Source organism: Aulonocara stuartgranti (assembly GCF_965226115.1).
Source record: "Aulonocara stuartgranti genome assembly, chromosome: 10".
Classification (NCBI taxonomy): domain Eukaryota; kingdom Metazoa; phylum Chordata; class Actinopteri; order Cichliformes; family Cichlidae; genus Aulonocara; species Aulonocara stuartgranti.
Genome location: NC_138946.1, coordinates 32,310,483 through 32,328,733, shown reverse-complemented (window position 1 = coordinate 32,328,733; position 18,251 = coordinate 32,310,483). Strand labels below are relative to the sequence as shown.

The 18,251-nt window shown below is 40.5% G+C and overlaps 1 protein-coding gene across 2 annotated transcripts; it reads right to left on the bottom strand.

The window, feature by feature from the left end:
* Positions 1-8,939: 8,939 nt before the first annotated feature.
* Positions 8,940-17,758, bottom strand: tmprss2 (transmembrane serine protease 2). Of its 2 annotated transcripts, XM_082547758.1 has the most exons (15): positions 17,703-17,758; positions 16,914-17,079; positions 16,530-16,589; positions 16,199-16,349; positions 14,584-14,676; positions 14,339-14,455; positions 14,124-14,253; positions 13,472-13,588; positions 13,341-13,381; positions 12,897-13,065; positions 12,080-12,243; positions 11,884-11,979; positions 10,069-10,211; positions 9,831-9,983; positions 8,942-9,496 (listed from the first exon to the last, which is right to left on the bottom strand). In XM_082547758.1, the coding sequence occupies exons 2-15, from the start codon at positions 16,980-16,982 to the stop codon at positions 9,488-9,490; spliced, it is 1,512 nt and encodes a 503-aa protein (XP_082403884.1). In that variant the 5' UTR covers positions 16,983-17,079; positions 17,703-17,758; the 3' UTR covers positions 8,942-9,487. The 2 variants fall into 2 exon arrangements, with proteins under 2 accessions (XP_082403885.1, XP_082403884.1); XM_082547759.1 differs by lacking the exon at positions 17,703-17,758 and having other exon boundaries at positions 8,940-9,496; positions 16,848-16,931.
* Between the last annotated feature and the right edge of the window lie 493 nt (positions 17,759-18,251).

Here is an 18,251-nt window from a genome sequence, read left to right as displayed (position 1 = left end):
CTATGGACCGGCTGTACGTGGACGGACAGCTCCACCGCGACCCCAACATCACTCCGTGGCTGTATTAACCTCACACCAGATAAGAATCAGCTGCACCATTTCCCCATCCACTCACACTAACTTGCATTAACATCTGTTTAACAAATCGCATCTTAAAGTGTGATTTCATAGCAGAATTAACACCGTCACTCTCCGTCAGTGATTTAATTGGAATGTTTACGTTTTGTTTTTGTTTGTTTTTTTCTCGTTTTTTTTCCCGCTCTTTTCCCCCTCTTGGTTTTATGCTGCTCACCCCTGTCCTTGGTTTCTTTCTTTATTCCTTTCACTGCCTCGATCACCTGCTTTGACACTCATCCACAAACATCCTTCATTTCGACACATATGCACCATGCGCTCAACGGCAGCACATTTACTTCAGTCAGACAGCGCACACAGTCGTTTAGGATACACACACTTAAGCCAAGCCTACTCATATTAGTAACTATGCATACACAAAGTCCGACTCAGGGAGCATCTCGCCACACATTTTTTCTCTCTCTCCTTCTCTTTATTTATGAACAAGTGACGTATTCTCTCCACCTGTCTAAGCGACGCACACAGCATACATCCCTAGTTAAACACAAACATCTATGGGTACACTGAGGTTCATTACATGGAATATAAATGGAGCTGGCTCCAGAGAAAAGAGGTTAAAAATATTTAACCAACTCAAAAAACTACAGGCAGATGTTGTCCTTTTACAAGAGACCCACAGACCTCTTAGAGGTTCGAATGAACTTAAAACACCTGAGTTTCCTAATGTGTTCTCAGCTTGTTATAATTCTAGACAAAGGGGAGCAGCAATTTTAATACATAAAAATATTAATTTCACAGTACTCGATACAGTTATAGATCCAGAGGGCAGATTCTTAATCATTAAACTATCTATACGTGATAAAAAGCTATGTATTGCAAGTGTATATGGTCCAAATGTTGATGATCCCTCATTCTTTCACGGTTTTTTCAGTGCACTCTCTGAACACTTAGATGGCACACTTGTTCTTGGAGGCGACCTCAACCTTGGACTAAATGAAGACATGGATAGGCTCAATACAGCGGGAACTCAGCGTAATTGGCAGTCCATAAATATAATCAAACAGTATATGAGCGACTTTGGTCTTTGCGATGCATGGCGCTCCCTTCACCCCACCAGTAAGGAATATACTTTTTTCTCACATGTCCATCACTCCTACTCTCGTCTGGATTATTTTTTGGTCAGCAGCTCACTGCTGAGCGACATTTCAGACACTGAGATTCACCCTATAGCTGTCAGCGATCATGGTCCTGTATCTTTAACACTAATGCACAAGAATAATACTACGCCAAGAAAAAACTGGAGATTTAATACATCACTACTTAAAGATGAAGACTTTATTAAATATTTAAAAAAAGAGTGGACTTCATATTTGGACTATAATGACACTCCCGAAACATCAGCTTCTGTTCTATGGGAAGCAGGGAAAGCTGTGATGAGAGGTAAAATAATTTCTTTCTCATCACATAAAAAGAAAAAAGAAAACAAAAATATTCAGGAATTAGAAAAAAACATCAAATCACTAGAAGAAGCCTACGCGTCCCACCAAGATCAGGAAACATTGAAGAAAATACGCAAAACAAAACTAGAATTAAATGAGATAATTGATAAAAAAAAACAAAATTCTTAGTACAAAGACTACGCCTACAAAATTATGAACATGGTAATAAATCCGGTCAATTTCTAGCAAACCAGCTAAAAATAAATAAAGAAAAAACAACTATATGTGCTGTTCAAGATTCATCTGGGAACACAATATATGATCCGATACAAATAAACAACATTTTCAGGGATTTCTATAAAACGTTGTATTCACCACAAATAAAACCATCTAAAAAAGAAATTGATCAGTTTTTGGATAACATAACTCTTCCAAAATTATTGGACACTCAAGCAATGGCACTGGATTCACCACTGACACCAGGTGAACTCCAGGAAGCCCTGATAAGTATGCCCAATAATAAGGCTCCAGGTCCAGACGGCTTTCCTGCAGAATTCTACAAAGAATTCTGGTCGATTCTAGCACCAGTTTTCTACAGAACGTTGTTGGAAATTAAAGAAAAGGGCAGACTTCCATCAAATATGAATTCTGCAAACATTAATCTCCTGCTAAAACCAGGCAAAGACCCTGTATATCCCTCAAGCTATCGTCCAATATCCCTTATAAATGTAGACCTTAAAATAATCTGCAAAGCTCTCTCAAAGAGACTGGAGAAAATAACCCCCCTCTTAATTCATCCTGACCAAACTGGTTTCATAAAAGGTAGGCACTCATCAACAAATACACGTAGATTACTTAATTTGATGGACTACTCATACAGTAAAAACCTAGAAACTACAATATTCTCTTTAGACGCAGAAAAAGCATTTGACAGAGTTAACTGGAAATTTCTATTTGCAACTTTACACAAATTTGGTTTTGGATCCTCTTTCATAAACTGGTTAAAAATATTATATAATTCCCCAACAGCTTGTGTTAGAACAAATGACCAGACATCCTCCAGCTTCTGTCTCTTGAGGGGCACCAGGCAGGGATGCCCACTCTCCCCTTCACTGTTTGCAATTTTTATTGAACCACTAGCAGCAGCAATTAGACAGAATTCAGTAATTAAGGGCATAAAATGCAAGAACGTGGAACATAAAATCAGCCTTTATGCGGATGATGTGTTGCTTTTTCCCCAAAATTCACAAACCAATATCTCTGGGGTGATTGAATTGATAAACTCTTTTGCAAGAATATCAGATTACTCAATTAACTGGTCAAAATCTACAGTCCTACCGATTAATTGCTCCCTCCATAATTCCTCTTCTACACCACTGCAATCGGGAAATATAAAATATTTAGGTATTAATGTTTCTCCCAAGCTTGCAGATCTAACTAAATTAAACCATATCCCACTTTTAAAGAAGGTAGAAGATGATCTGGCTAGATGGAAATGTCTACCCATATCACTCATGGGAAGGGTTGCTGCTATAAAAATGATGGTCTTACCAAAAATAAATTATTTATTCTCAATGATCCCAACTAAACCGCCACAAGATTGGTTCAGATCTCTAGATTCATGTATGTCCAAATTCCTTTGGAAAAATAAACCCCCACGTATAAGCTTAAAAACACTACAAAAGACCAAGGATAAAGGAGGACTAGAACTGCCTAACTTTCAGCACTACTTCTTAGCCAACAGGCTTCAGTTTATCTCAGGATGGCTAAAACATACCCTCTTAGATGAACCTTGGCTAGATGTAGAACAAGCACTTTGCAATAATCTAGAGATCTCAGACCTACCATTTATCAGCTCAAACATCCAACGACATGAATGCTTTAAAAGCATCAACATCAGCTCTTCTCTGACAGCATGGTGGGAGTTTCTAAAATTGACGGCGTCTTCATTAATCCCATGCAAACGTACACCTATCTGGAACAACCCTGACATATTACAAAACAATAATATGATAAACTTTTCAGATTGGAGTGATAAAGGAATCAAATATTTAGAACATATACTAGAAGGAACAGAATTTATTTCATTTGACGGACTAGTTACACAATATGGGATCAACAAGAAAAGATTTTTAGAATATCAACAAATTAAATCCATAGTAAAAAAGAAATTTAAACCGGGTCAAGTTGAACTACAAACACCACCAAGTGTGGTTCAATTTCTTACTCTTAAAACCCCCAAATTACTATCCAAAATATACAGAATGCTTTCTAAAACAGATGAATCAATATCACTTCCTATTGCAAAATGGGAAGCGGATTTATCAGTTAACTTAGACCTAAACTTCTGGTCTCAGATTTGCTTAAAAACCTTTCATCTAATTAGAAATCCCAGTCTTCAATTAATTCAATACAAAATATTACATAGAGTGCACTATACAGGTCATCGGATGTTCAAGATGGGCTTTACGTCTACCAACAACTGCTCACACTGCCAAACCAATTCACCGGACAATTATATCCACGCTCTTTGGTTCTGTCCACCAGTTCAGAAGTTTTGGCGCGAGATATGTGAAGACTTATCGAAGTGTCTGAAATGTAACATTCCAACTTCCCCCTTAGTGTGTTTGTTGGGCAGCTTAGATAATGTCACTTCAGAAAAGAATATCGCCCATATGGTTTTCACTGCCCTATGCATAGCCAAGAAAACAGTCCTCATGAACTGGAAAAATAAAAATAATCTTAATTCTAACCAATATAGAAATTATCTATTAGATTACATTAGTCTTGATACAGCCTCTGCCACCACATCAGATCAATTGCTCTGGGCTCCTTTGATCAGCTCCATCACCTAGTGGGGGTGGGGGGTCATAGTTTGGTCCCGCCTTCACTGTTGTGATTGGTGTGGGGGTAGGGACAGGCTTAGGGCGTCGGGGGGTTCCCCGGAGGCATCTTCCTTGGGGGCTCAACCCGGGGTAGCGGTCATGTCCGGTTAGGGGCTCTGTTGGCTCTCCGGTGACTGTTTCCTCGCGGCTGCGTGCAGCGGGGCTAGGGGAGGGTCTGTGCTGACGGACGTGGGTTACTGACCTGGTAGCCTGGCTGGCCCTGGGTGGGTCCGGGATGGGCGTGAGGTTCTGGGGGCGCTCCGTCTCTGGGCTGGGACCCGGACCGGGCCTCGGGGGCTTGGGTCCTGGTTGGTGTGTTGCCGGGGTTGTGGGCGGGTGGGTGCATGGGGGCCCAGCCCTGGAGCAGGGTGCCGCCGGTGCATCGAACCACGTGGGGGGCTCTTCAACTGGTGGGGGAGATTGTCACATCTTGCAGGAGCTTTCCTCTCCTCAGGAGCTCCCTCTGCAGGAGGGGGAGATACAGGAGAGGTGGAGGAAGATCTCAGCCTGGGTGTTTATTGTCTTATGTAGTCTGGAAGATGAGTGGATGGTGGGGTGGGTGCAGTTTTCTCTGTGGTGGGGTTGGGTGGACTGTCCCGGGCTCTGTGGGGCCGGGAGGCGCTGCTGCACTGGGCCCCGGTCTGGATGGGCCTGGGCCCCCTTTCCCTGGCGGGTCGCGGAGTATGGGGGTGCCTACTGGGGTCAGCGGGGGAGCTGGCCCCAGGGAGGGGTCACTTGCCCCTCCCTTCCTTCCCTCCCCATCTCCAGCTGCCTCCCTCTTCCCGCTCCACCACAACCACCCACACATGCAGGGCCTTGGAGTAGGGGTATGTCACCAGGGTGCAGAGGAGGCTACCCCCCCTCCCCTCCCTCTGTCCCCTTCTGGCTGCCTCTGCCTCAATTTTATCCCACAACTTAGACATTCACATTACTCACACTCTCATTACACATACATATAGGATCTTGGGGGTGGGCACGATACACGGAATCCAAAGTACCATCAGGGTGTACACCCCACCCCTGGCGTCGTTGCCCACCTCTCAATTTTAAATACACGTAGACATTGAGGGCTAGCAGGAGGGACCATGCGCTTACCTGCTGCTCTCTGGCAGGTAGCTCCAAGCCCTCCTGGGTTTTAAATGCACCTTAGAACACACATGCATCAACATTACAATGAGCGGGTGGAGGGAGGTTTGGAGTCTTCTCTCACCCCCATTCTCTGCGACCTGCTGGAGCGGGGGGGCTAGGAGGAGGAGTTGGCCGTCCGACTGCGGTCTGGGGTGTGGGGCCTTCCTGCTGCTGCGGAGTCGGGGCGGTCTGCCTCCCCCCACCACAGGGAAAAGGGTAACACCACCTGGGTCTGGGTGCAGTTTCCCCCTCCAGGGGCAAGGGTACCTAGACCCGGTTTGTAGAGTACGCTTGGGGAGTGTGATCGTGTGTACAGCGTCTCTTTATGTCTGTCTCCACGTTGGTTGAGTGTGGAGTGAGTGCATATGAGAGCATGAGGGTGGGAATGGATGTTTGTATCTGTGTGTGCCTGTATGTCTGTGTCTATATGTCAGGTTGGGTGTCAGGCGCCACCTCTCTGGGGACATCTCAGGCCCTCCAAGGTTTGGAGGCCTATCTCCCCCTACCACCACTTCCCCTGCCAGTGGCGGACTCCCTCAGACATCGGTGCGTTGGTGGTTCTTTGTGTCCGGGGATGGGCGTCCAGGTACACACCGGCTCACTCCTTGGCGGCCGCTTATCGGGGCCTGGAGCCTGGGGCTCGCTCGGGCCACTTCGGAGGTGGGGTGCCTCGGTCACTCAGGCGCAGCTGGCTGCCGGCGGAGCTCACGGGCGCGTCACTGCAACTCCCCCTGACTTCTGCTCCGCGGCTGCTGAGTGAGCCCTCATCTGGGACTCTCCTCAGCTCTTTCTGGGACAGTGGCGCGGCTGCCCCTCTGTTGGTCTTCCTTGGTCTCTTGTGTTCTGGGGGCCTCTGGATGTCTGGAGTTTTGATCTCCTCCATACCTGCTTCATGCCCTGGAGGACGGGGCTGTGGCCCCCCCACACCCTCTAGCAGATTATTACATGAAGGAACCTTTTAAAAAAAAAAAAAAAAAACAAGCGCGTCCATGTTCACAGGTGTACACACGGGTGATCACACCCACAAACTACACCCTTTTTGGCTCCTACCTCAAAGCACACTGTGTTCTGTTGATCTTATGTGCTGCACAATAATGCTTAATATTTAGTATTTACTGTCATATTCCCATATATCATTGTGATGTTGTTTATTCTATTACTCTTGTTCTCTTCTGCTTGTTTTCTTTTTTCTTTCTCAGCAGGTGATCCAGGTGATCGATATATGCATTTTTTATTTCTTTTTTTTTTTCTGCCCGTTCTGTTGGTTTTTGTCTTTTGCCCTTCTTCCCCGTCCCTCTTCTCAGCTGTTTCTCTTTCCCTCTTTCTTTCTCCCCTTCTTTTCCCCAGTCAAGTCTGTCCCGTATTCAGTAAGTGAAAATAAAATAAACAATAACAGGTGAATCAAATGGACCATTACGGCAAGGCTGGGATGGTCAATTTGGTAAAGTAAATCCGTTGGGCATCTTTGTTTGCCTTTAGACAACAATTCTGATGGCAAAAGAGCCAAACGGGACAGGCCAAAAAAAAAAAAAAAAAAAAGACATCATCTGGATGTGTTGCTCTAAAACCTGTATATATGTTTCAGCACTGATGGTGACTTTCCAGATGTGCAAGCTGCTAGTTCAATAGGTAATTCTGCCCCCCATACCATCAGTAAGCATTTTGAGTCCTGATAACAAGATGCAGATGACAAGTATCTCTTCAGTTCCACTTTGCTTCAGCCCAGGTGAGGACCTGGTGTCTCTGGATCACATGACTCCTTTGCATGCTAGAGACCTGCATTAGTGGATGGCATGGTGAATTGATTCAGGCTTCAGGAATCACGTCTTTAATGCACTGCCACCTGAGGGCCCAAAGATCATGGAAACTTTGTCCCAAATCCCTAAAATCTTTTGCCAGGTTATGGGCTATGGTTATGTACAGTAGATAAAAAGATATTCAAAGTCTTTATTCTGAAATTTATTCACATTTTATAGACAGTTTTTTGCAGATTGGGGAACCTCTGCCTATCTTTATAAGCGTGAGAAACCCTGCCTCTCTGAGATGCTCTTTTTAAACCCGATCATGTTACTGAATTCAAATTCAAATTTTATTTGTCACGTACACAGTCATACACAGTACGATATGTAGTGAAATGCTTTGACAACTGCTCGTGACCAAACAAAAAAGGAAAAGGCTATGAATAAGATAGGAAATAAATATGAAAAATTAAAAAGGGTAAATTTAACTAGGAAGGAATAAAATATAAATTAAGGTTAAAAATGAAATAACTGTACAACACAAATTAGAATGAAGGGTAAATTTAACTGGGAAAGAATAAGATAAAATATATAAATTAAAGTTGAAAATAAAATAACTGTACAACAAAATACACAATTTAGAACTATATAAGAATGTATGAAGAAATATAAATAAATATGTACACAATAACAGCAGCTGTACAAGTATTAACTGGAAATGAAGAATATAATGTCCAGTGTCCAGTAAAACGTGGCCAGTACCGCTCATTCTCTTCTTGCACCTGTCCCAACTTTTTCGAGACAAGTCTAAATACATCTGATACATTTTCTATGCTCTGTTGTGAATAAAATATGCATTTATGAACCATTGCATTCTGTATCATCGTTGCTATTTATTTATTGACATTTTAAATTGGCTCTGATTGAACTGGGGTCTGCGTAAACCAGTGATATACCAGTTGCATTTGGTAAAGTAATTCAAAAAACTAGTAGATCAGGCTAGTAAAAGTACTAGTCTTCCTAAAAGGTCGACAGCAAGTAATGTGTGCATTTAAGCAGCTCCTGCACATTTGCTAAGAGAAAAGAAGCAATTAAAGAATAAGTAAGATTTTGATCTGAAGGTTGGAAGTACATCGGAATGGAGCGAGAGCCTCATTCACTCTTTTATTCAAGTAGAAAGACACTAGTATTTATTTAAACTTTGCTAGTCTTAATGAAAACTGCTTTAAGCTATTATCCACAATAACATTCTAATACAGCATTTTTTTATTCTATGTATTTTAAGCACTTGTCTCACAGTAATGCACACATTATTATTGTGAAACCACTCTTTAGTATAGGACTTGGAAAAAAAACATTATGTAAATATCAAAGCTAAGACAGTGAAATGGAAAATAACAGCTAGTAGCTGAAAAAAATCCTGTCTTTAGACAAGTGCCTTAGAACATGTGACAGTAATATACCATAAAACATTAACTACCATTAGTTAACTGATTTGTCACTTATTACTGGGCAGAACTGAATTCCTGGCTGATTGTTCTGATAATATGTGGAAACAGACTCCAGTGTGAGCAAAGCTGTCATCCACAGCGCACACAGAACACTTAAAGTACAACTTATTTCAGAACATTTGACATTGGTCATATTTTATTTTGAAACAGTTATGAGATACAACACAACAGTGTGTAAATGTGTGTGTGAATGGGTGGATGACTGGATATGTAAAGCGCTTTGGGGTCCTTAGGGACTAGTAAAGCGCTATATAAATACAGGCCATTTACCATTTTTTACCATTTAACTCTAGTGGAATTTATTACATAACATTATGTGACACAGTCAAAATTTGATTTCCTGGCTTTGACCTTGCTGTTCCACTTCAAGGACATCATACTTAGTTGAGGTGGGAGCTAAAAGGCACATGTATGAATTCATTTCATTGTATCAGGCATGGCATAGCAAGCTTCGTTAGCCAGGCAGAAGTAAGAAAAGCAAAGCTACATTTTTCTGTAGCACATCTATCGCACAATGTGAATTTACAAAAAAACAACTCTTTGCTGAAAATTAGTTTTATTGGACCAAATAATAGCTTTATTTTGTCCAAATGCAAGAAATTCAGTGCATGCTATAAACAAGAATATAAAAATGCTGATCCATTATTTTGTTGGTTGATTTTTGTTTTGCAAGTAACTCAAGTAGTTCCTTTCAAAAATTCACCGACGTCTCAGTTATTCTATGGAGGTAAAGAAAAAAAAGTATGATTAGATTTAGGGGGAAGAGCAGATTCTCTTTTGTTCTCTTAGATGATTATTAATCACCAAATTATGTATCAGAGAACATCATTTCACACAACATGAAAAACAGTCAAACATTCAATGTCATGTACAAAGTGAACAGAAGAGCACGCACAAATAAAGCACTGCTATGACTTTCTAGCTAAACTTACAAATATAAATGTATATTTGATGTGGCAGAGAAAATACAGGATAAACATTTGACACCACTGATTAATCAACAGATAATTTCACAGGACTTTATTCTCTATTCTCCTCCCATTGCATACGTACCTGTATGTTTTCGTATATCCAGTCAATAAAGAATGGTACATTGGCATAGACTCCTGGCTTGTTCTTCAAAGCACATCCATAACCATAGCTCGTAGCTCCTGCCAGCCACCATCGATCTCCTTCTTTCACGACCAGGGGACCTCCACTGTCACCCTGCAGCACACAGAACCACAGACATATCTCAGGTTGTACACGTATTGCTACATCTCAGAGTGTGTGACAGGAGGATCAGACTGACCTGACAGGAGTCAACTCCTCCCTCCAGGCTACCTGCACAGAACATGGCCTTGGTGACTTCACCATTTAATACTTCAGGTGCATTACAAGTGGCCCTGCTGTAAATGGTCACCTTGGCTTGATTCATTATTTTGGGGGTTGGCCCTGGAAAAAGGATTATTCACACTGTTAACTCAGACAAACATGAAAGGCAGTGCTTGCTAAGTCCCATCTGAAATAATCGACAATGAAAAATGAAAAGGAGCGTTACAGGTTTCTCACTCAACGTAGTTTATATTAGACAGTGCTGTGAAAAAAGTATTCAACCCCTAAATTTGTCTTGTGTTCTTGTGTTTGTGTCAACGTGGACACAAACTACATTGACAGCTGCTGGAATAGACCCACTCAGGTCTGAATACTTTTTTTTCATTCTGAGAAGCCTGAAGCTGGCTCAAAGGTCCTGTCACTAGCAAGGTAATCCCAAATCCAAGGTCATAAACACACTGTATATTGTTAATAACAAGTAACAAAAATCCAAAACAGCGTTAGTAGTTTTTACTCTTCTGCTCTGGGTCACACACTGAACTTTGTATTTCTTTTCATTCTCAGTTGGAAAGAGTCTGTTCTGCTCACTGGCTTTATTTAATATCCATTTATGTTCCTATTAACTGAGGATATCACAGTCACTAGTTTAAGAGTCATTAAAAAGTGTTGTTTAACATGGACAGGACATGCATAACTGTTTTACTTTTTCATGGAAAAAGTGTAGTGGTAGCTATTAGTGAAGATACAATAATGAACTGGTGGTGGTTGCATTTATTGTAAAGAAGAAAAAAAAGGTGACAGTAAACATTAGATCAGTTTTGATGTCCTAATACTGACTCCATATTTCTGGTATTGCTAAAAACAGCTTGAATAAATTTAACTGAAGTTAATGAAACAGATGTTAATCAATCAATGAAATTCATTCACATATTGTAATAGTCTAAACAGTGTCTGCCTTTTTTGAAAATGCTGGTCAGTGTTACATGATTAAGAACTTACAATTAGAGATGCATTGAACAATTGGCCAGGACTGGAATCAACTAATTTCCGGTGACTTGGGTCATTTGAGCCAGCCTATTGGAATTAATGGTGTTTTGTGGTTTCTTTGTGTGTAGTATTTTGGTTTTCCTTTTCGGCTGCTATGTTTAGTTTCCATGTTGCTTTGTCGAGATGTCTCGTCTCCACTTCCTGTGTGTCATTCCATGTCTCCCCAGCCGTCATGTCTCTCTTACTTGTGCTCTCTCGTCCCCTCTCTCGTGTTCCCTCGCTCCCTCTCTCATCTGCCTTGCCTCCTGTCATGTTGATGCATGCTCACGTGTCAGTCTATGTCTCAGTGTTTCCTGTTTTACTTTGCTAGTCTCATGGTCCATGTTTTGTGTGTTTAGTTTTGCTTCCCCTGTGACGTCACTTTGTATCAGCTGTGTTCCCCGTGTGTTTCCACTTTCCTCATTGCCGTTCCGTGTATTTAAGTCCTCTGCTTGGTCTGGTCATAGCAGATGACCCCGCCCCTCCCTGAGCATGAGTCTGCTGGAGGTTTCTTCCTGTTAAAAGGGAGTCTTTCCCTCCCACTGTCACCAAAGTGCTTGCTTATGTGATTGTTCCATTGTTGCATTATTGTAGAGTATTTTCCTTACAATTTTAAACATTTGGTGCTATATAAATGGTGTAAATAAATAAATATAAATAAATAAATGGTATAAATAAATACCATTGAATTACATTTTGGGTGTTATGGTAAAGGCTGTTGCCAAAGGCTGAAGGTTTGACATATTCAGTTATGGTTTTGCCTCACCTGTTGACTGCAGTGCTCCCCATCCTGTGATCCATGCTTGACGATTAGCAGAAAGGTTCAGGTCAACATTGGGGAGACACACCGGGCGAACTTTATCTGAGGCATAAGCATGTATCACCTTAGAGTGCTGGATTTGCAATCACGTAATCACAGTATCATTGAAATTAACATGTGAAATTAACTTCCAAGTACTTACTGTTAAAAGTCAGAGGTGTATCAAGCTTTAGGAGAGCAATGTCATAATTATTCGTTCTTGTGTCAAAATCTTTATGTTTGATGATTTTCTGAACTCTGCTGTTAAACATGTTTTCCAAGTTCACGTCCCCATAGTATACCCTCCACAATGAAGGAGAAGAGGAACTGCCAAGGAAAAGACAAGGTGAAATGGGCATGGTGGATTTATTAAATATTAGCCAAAACACTGTAGATAAAAGATGAACACGAGGTCACTATTGATCCATTATGAATCCTCCACTTGAGTGGAGGACTCGACAACTGATAGTTGGAGACTCGACATAAAAAGTAAAGGTGGCTCTCACTGAGAAATTGATGACACTGTATGATACCGATTTGGCAGTTCCAGTCTTACACAGTTTTATCATCTAATTGAATGTATGGTGGTCAAAGCTGCATGGCCAAACCTTAGGCCTGCTTCAACTAAGATAGTTAATGTTAATGTCTTCTGTGGGATAAACACAGTAAGTGAACCTGTTGTCGAAAAAGAGACAAACCTACTGAACTTGCAAACACGTCGCGTGCTTCACTGCTATCAGTGACACAGTTACCTTTCTACCAACATGTGAATAAATATATTGCAATAAAGTAATATTCCCATATATCCTGTGTACTTTGTCTTTGAAGGCACACCTAAGTCATTAAGCTGTAAATATGACACACACACAGGTAGTTCTTTGAATCAGGATTACTTCCGTCAGAGGGATTATGTTTTTGCTATTGTTCAACAGCACAATGACATGTTCGGGTGAAAGAAAGCAGAGAATAGAAGCTCTCACTATTTAAAGCAGTGTGCAGCAGACAGGATCCAGTATCGGCTGATAACGGAGCCTCCGCAGCTGTGTCGACCTGAAACCTGGAGGCTGACCTGCCATGGCCAGGCTCCATTTACAGCCTCTGTGCCACCAACAATACGACTGCTCGGAGCTGCTGAACTCTTGCCACATTCTGAGGACCGAGGAGCTCAATGTTACTTTCGCTGACTTTCAAGCTTTTAAACCAATTCAGACACTGTAGCACCAGACAAATGGAAAGACTAAATGATTACATTGATGTATGATCAATCATCCAAGTAAGGAAATCCCCAAAACTTGATTCTGTCCATCACTCATCCAAGTGAGGAAACGCTTCTTCACTGAAACACGACGTCCAGATAAATAGAATCAAGTTTTGGGGATTTACATTATTATTTCACGTATGTCACAGAGAACACAGTAGCTTACCAATACACTGAAGTGTGACAGCTTTGGAGAAGCACAGTAAGCTGAAAGTGAAAGGATGAAAAAAACGGCACATTTTATAAATGCTGTGGTGTGTATGAAGTGAGCACTCAGTGATATGTGGTTGTGTATACCTGTGAGTGAGCTGTGACTGTATTAGTGAGCCACTATTACTTCCAGACTCCAGCCTCATATATCCATTGGAGGCCAAAGAACCTGCACTGGTTTGGCTGTAGGCAAAATAATCATCTCTGTGGGACAAAGAGGCACGTGTGACAGGGAGATGAGACCAGCAGACTGTACTCACACATACATGCATGTCACGCAAGGACATTCCCTCTGAGTTAGAACTTTGAAAAATATGTACTAATCAATACTGCACATTTGTCATTTCAGAAGAATATTAGTTGTTGTCTCAGTGGGTGGAAAAACTAAGTACATCCATTGTTTCCACAGGTAAGCAGTAGGTCTGTGCAGCTAAAAAAACAAACACTTTATCACCCACGTATCATACAGGCCACCAGGTGTAAAATTACAAGATGATTCTTATCATTTTTGTCAAAGGGCTGAGGAGTTACAGTAATGTGACGCACACATTATTATATCAAACGAATATCTATTATATCTAATCCAAGAAAATATTTTTGTATGTAATTTTAAAAAAATGCTTTAGTTTGGAAATTATTCAAGGTCCAGTAGCAATGCAAATCATGAGTCGTGTAATATGAGTGAGCTTTTTACACCACACATTGCAAAAGTGTGTCAGTGGGAAAGGACAATGAGCACCTGCTGTAACCAATCTGTCTGCACACAGTTCGTCCATAGTTATCATCCCAGTTGTCAGCACACACGGGCATCCAGGTCTGGCTGCTTGATGAATAACTCTCCAGCATGGAGTTGGCCCCTTGGAGGCGAACTGTGAAACATCAAGTCTATTAAAAAATAGATTCGTACACTAAATAACTGTGTGGAAGACTGAGACACTGATTTGAATGCCTTACAGCACTGAGATTCATCCTCTCCATCTGGACAGTCAATGGTTCCATCACACCACCAGGTATGGCTCAGACACATCCCACCTTTTCCACACGACTTCCCCAGTAGACACTGGTAGTATACTGTGAGCACATGCATTTACTACTGTGAATCTCATATATATACAAGAGCATGCAGAATCATGCCATATTACAATACTTAAATTATAAAAATAATTTTATGCAGCTGCACAGTCTCCAGATCAACTCACGGAAGTACCACAGCAAGAGTCCGAGCACTGCCAGGATAACAGTCACACACAGAAATGCACTCAGGATGTACTTCCAGTGACATTTCTTTCTTCCTGAAGGCCAAGATTTAAAAAAAAAAAAAAAAGACAATCCTGTATCAATTTGTAAAAATTCATGGAAAAACTGTTGATTTGGGAGACAGACACTATTTCTACTTTTAAGATTAGGCTTCAAACTTTCCTTTTTGCTAAAGCATATAGTTAGTGCTGGACCAGGTGACCCTGAATCCTCCCTTAGTTATGCTGCAATAGGCGTAGGGTGCTGGGGGATTCCCATGATGCATTGAATATTTCTTCTTCCGTCACCTTTCTCACTCACTATGTGTTAACAGACCTCTCTGCACTGAATAATACTTGATATTAATCTCTGTCGTTCTTCCACAGCATGTCTTTTATCCTGTCTTCCTTCTCTCTCCCCAACCGGTCGCAGCAGATGGCCCCGCCCCTCCCTGAGCCTGGTTCTGCTGGAGGTTTCTTCCTGTTAAAAGGGAGTTTTTCCTTCCCACTGTCGCCAAAGTGCTTGCTCATAGGAGGTCATATAATTGTTGGTTTTTCTCTGTATGTGTTATTGTAGGGTCGACCTTACAATATAAAGCACCTTGAGGTGACTGTTGTTGTGATTTGGAGCTGTATAAATGTATAACTATCCCAATCATTAATGCGCAGTCACAAACAAGACACAACTGCACTGAGTTTGCCCATGTTTTAGAAATCTAAACAGCCACTGTGACAACAGATGAATATTGTGATATTGTAGTAATGTAAACCATAAAACAGTTAACAAGAAGCAATAAACTCTACCAAAGAAGAGTCATAAACACAGCTAACTTACTTTGAGGCTCATATAAACATTGTAAACCAAAATTCTTGAAGTAAATAAACACATCATTTACTTTTTCTTTTCTTTTGCTTTTAACATCTTCTAACTTTAATATTTAGAGTTTCTTTTTATTGAGCTTATGAAACTAAAACATTTCAATTAATATGAAGAGTTTCTGCATTGCACTATATAAATAAACTTTATGCAAAAGTATAACTCCACTCTGTGTTTTATTGTTTTGTTTTGTATATCTTTCATAGTTTGCAACTCTCTATGAATGCAGTCATGTTCAGAAAGGTGTGTCTGGATAGTTCAGTGTCTACATTCTGAATTTGTGAGTATCTAGTGGTTAAGAGGAAGTTACAGTTACCTATTTTATGCTGCATATTAAAATTTGCACAGTATTTAACTTGTGGAAACACCGTAAAACTCTTCAAGTTTATCGACTTTAAAAATCAGTTAATCAATAAATTCATCAGTTGGTGTAACAGTCACCACGGCTTTCTGCCTGCCAACTTTTAGACAACAACAGTTTAAAACTATTTTAGCCACGTTGTCTTGTGTCTCTAGAAAAGACTCGATTGAAACTGTATTCATTTAATCAAGGAAACAATTTTAATTATTTAGGTTAAATTAGTATGTGTGGATTTAAAATGTGGAACAAAAATAAGTTAATGATTCTGTGAATGTGCAATACATATTTCCAGATGGATATTTGCCAAGTGACAACCTTGGTCAAATCAAATATTCCAGTACCTTTTGTTTGCCTTGGATTAGCTGGTATTCCGGGTGTTGAAGTATAATACTGGTTGATGGAGGAATGGCTGGGGATCTGCTGTGTTACAGAATATGGAGGACTATATTCTTCATGTTTAAACACTTGGTTGTCATACATGGGACCGCTCACCTGGAGATATACAGACAAAAAAAAGATGAATTTATTTGCTCTACCTGTCACTGAGGTAATCATTTCATCAGCATCGGTTTGTTAGATTCAGTTATAAAGTTGAGATATCAGATCGAGCCTGTTTGTATATGTATGTTTAGTCAAATAACAACCTGAGAATAACACTTGAGGTGACCATACCTGATTATTATTCATAGTGAAACTGATTTTACTGCCTGAAGAAGAAGAACTCTGTGAAACCTGAAAAGTGATGTGTAAAATTTAAACACATTTAAATACTAGTTGTTAGGTGCAACACAGGTATAAAAACATTCACACATCTTTGCAGATTTGTATTTTTTCATTAAACTGAACAGCTTGGCCCCACAATAAGAAGCTAAAAAATAACACACACATATTAAAATGAAACAGAAATACTCGTTTACACTTTTCTGTTATTCACAAATAAGATTTAAACTGAAGAGAGAACATTTTTGAATAAATATTTGCTCATCTTACTTTGGTATGAAGGTATCATGTGATCCAGGACAGCTAAATTACTTAGAATTATTTACTAGTTGTCACCTCGAAAGTTTCCTTCGGTTCTCTGACTCTGTTACCGCACTCGTTTGTTTCTCTCTCTCCCTGTCTCATTTTCTTTCTCGCCTCGAATGTAATCAACAGCCAGAGTCACGCCCTTTCCCACTGTGTGCGCACCCAGCATGTGGTGCTCAAGTGGATTTACACACAACTGGATAAAAAAATGACAGGTGCAAAGAATATGGGCATATCTCAGTATCTTAATTCACATGTACATATTCCAGTTCGTGTACGTGTAATCAGATTTGTGTGTGCGTAGAGAAATCAGTATGTCTGTGTGTTCATGTCTGTTCTGTGAGTATGAATGGTTCAAAAGTATTAAAGCGCAAATCTCTATAAAAAACAACAACAACACACAACATCACAAGTTACAATCATGCAGTTTTACTTTTTCTCTTTTTTTTTTAACATGTAACTTTTGCTACGCACACACAAATCTCCACACAGACTGAAATACACACGTTCGGATTGAGACAAATACAAACAATGCTTTTGATACAATACCAGCCCCATTACAAAGCACCATACTTCAGTACAGATGAAAGACAGTGTTCTATATATATTTCCGAGAGGTTTGCAGATTGGTGTAACAATCCTGTGCATCTCATACAAGCTTAGGTTCTTTTGCATAAGGCACGTGTTTTGGTAATCAAAGCTCCATCTCTTACCAGTCTTCACAGCTTTACTCTGGGGCCTAATAAGATTCTACTATATTCTGCTAACCATAACATGAAGATTAAAAATAGGGTGAAAAGGTGTAATATATGCACTTACATTAAGTGTAAATCTCGGTCCTGTCAAAGCAAAGAGTTCCCTGAGTTTAATTTGTGACGTCTAAATAAGTGGACTTTAAAAAAGAATGGACAAAGGACTTTCAGACCCTGTTAAAATTTAACTCTGTATGAATGTGCCAACTGTCAGGAAATGCAAAATAGAGAAAGAAAGATGACGGTCATGAAGGACAGGGTGGAGGTACATAATGTCTAAATGACACACTCACAACCTTAAACTGACTTTGAAAGGGTGTGAGGATAATGAGGGATCATCGAGTTCAAGCTAATTAGAGGAAACAAAACATCCTGCATAAAGCTAACCACTCATTGCACCCTCCTTCCCCCGGTTTTGATGAAACTTACCTTTACTGAGCAGCATATCCTGACTAGGTGTTCACCCACAGGGGAAAAACATGATACATTTCCAGCAACACTACACTTAAACCGCACCCCACAAACATGAGTCCACTAAACTCTATGGGCGAATTCTGTCTATTTAAAGACATGGATTACCTTGTGAATATTTACAAATGCTTTAGCCATCAAAAAT

Coding starts and splice junctions, on each gene's coding strand:
- tmprss2 (XM_082547758.1), bottom strand. CDS start 16,982: ATGAGACAGGGAGAGAGAGAAACAAACGAGTGCGGTAACAGAGTCAGA. Junction 16,350..16,529: donor TCACTATGAATAATAATCAG/GTATGGTCACCT, acceptor GTATATCTCCAG/GTGAGCGGTCCCATGTATGA. Junction 14,677..16,198: donor TAATCCAAGGCAAACAAAAG/GTACTGGAATAT, acceptor CTTGGCCTTCAG/GAAGAAAGAAATGTCACTGG.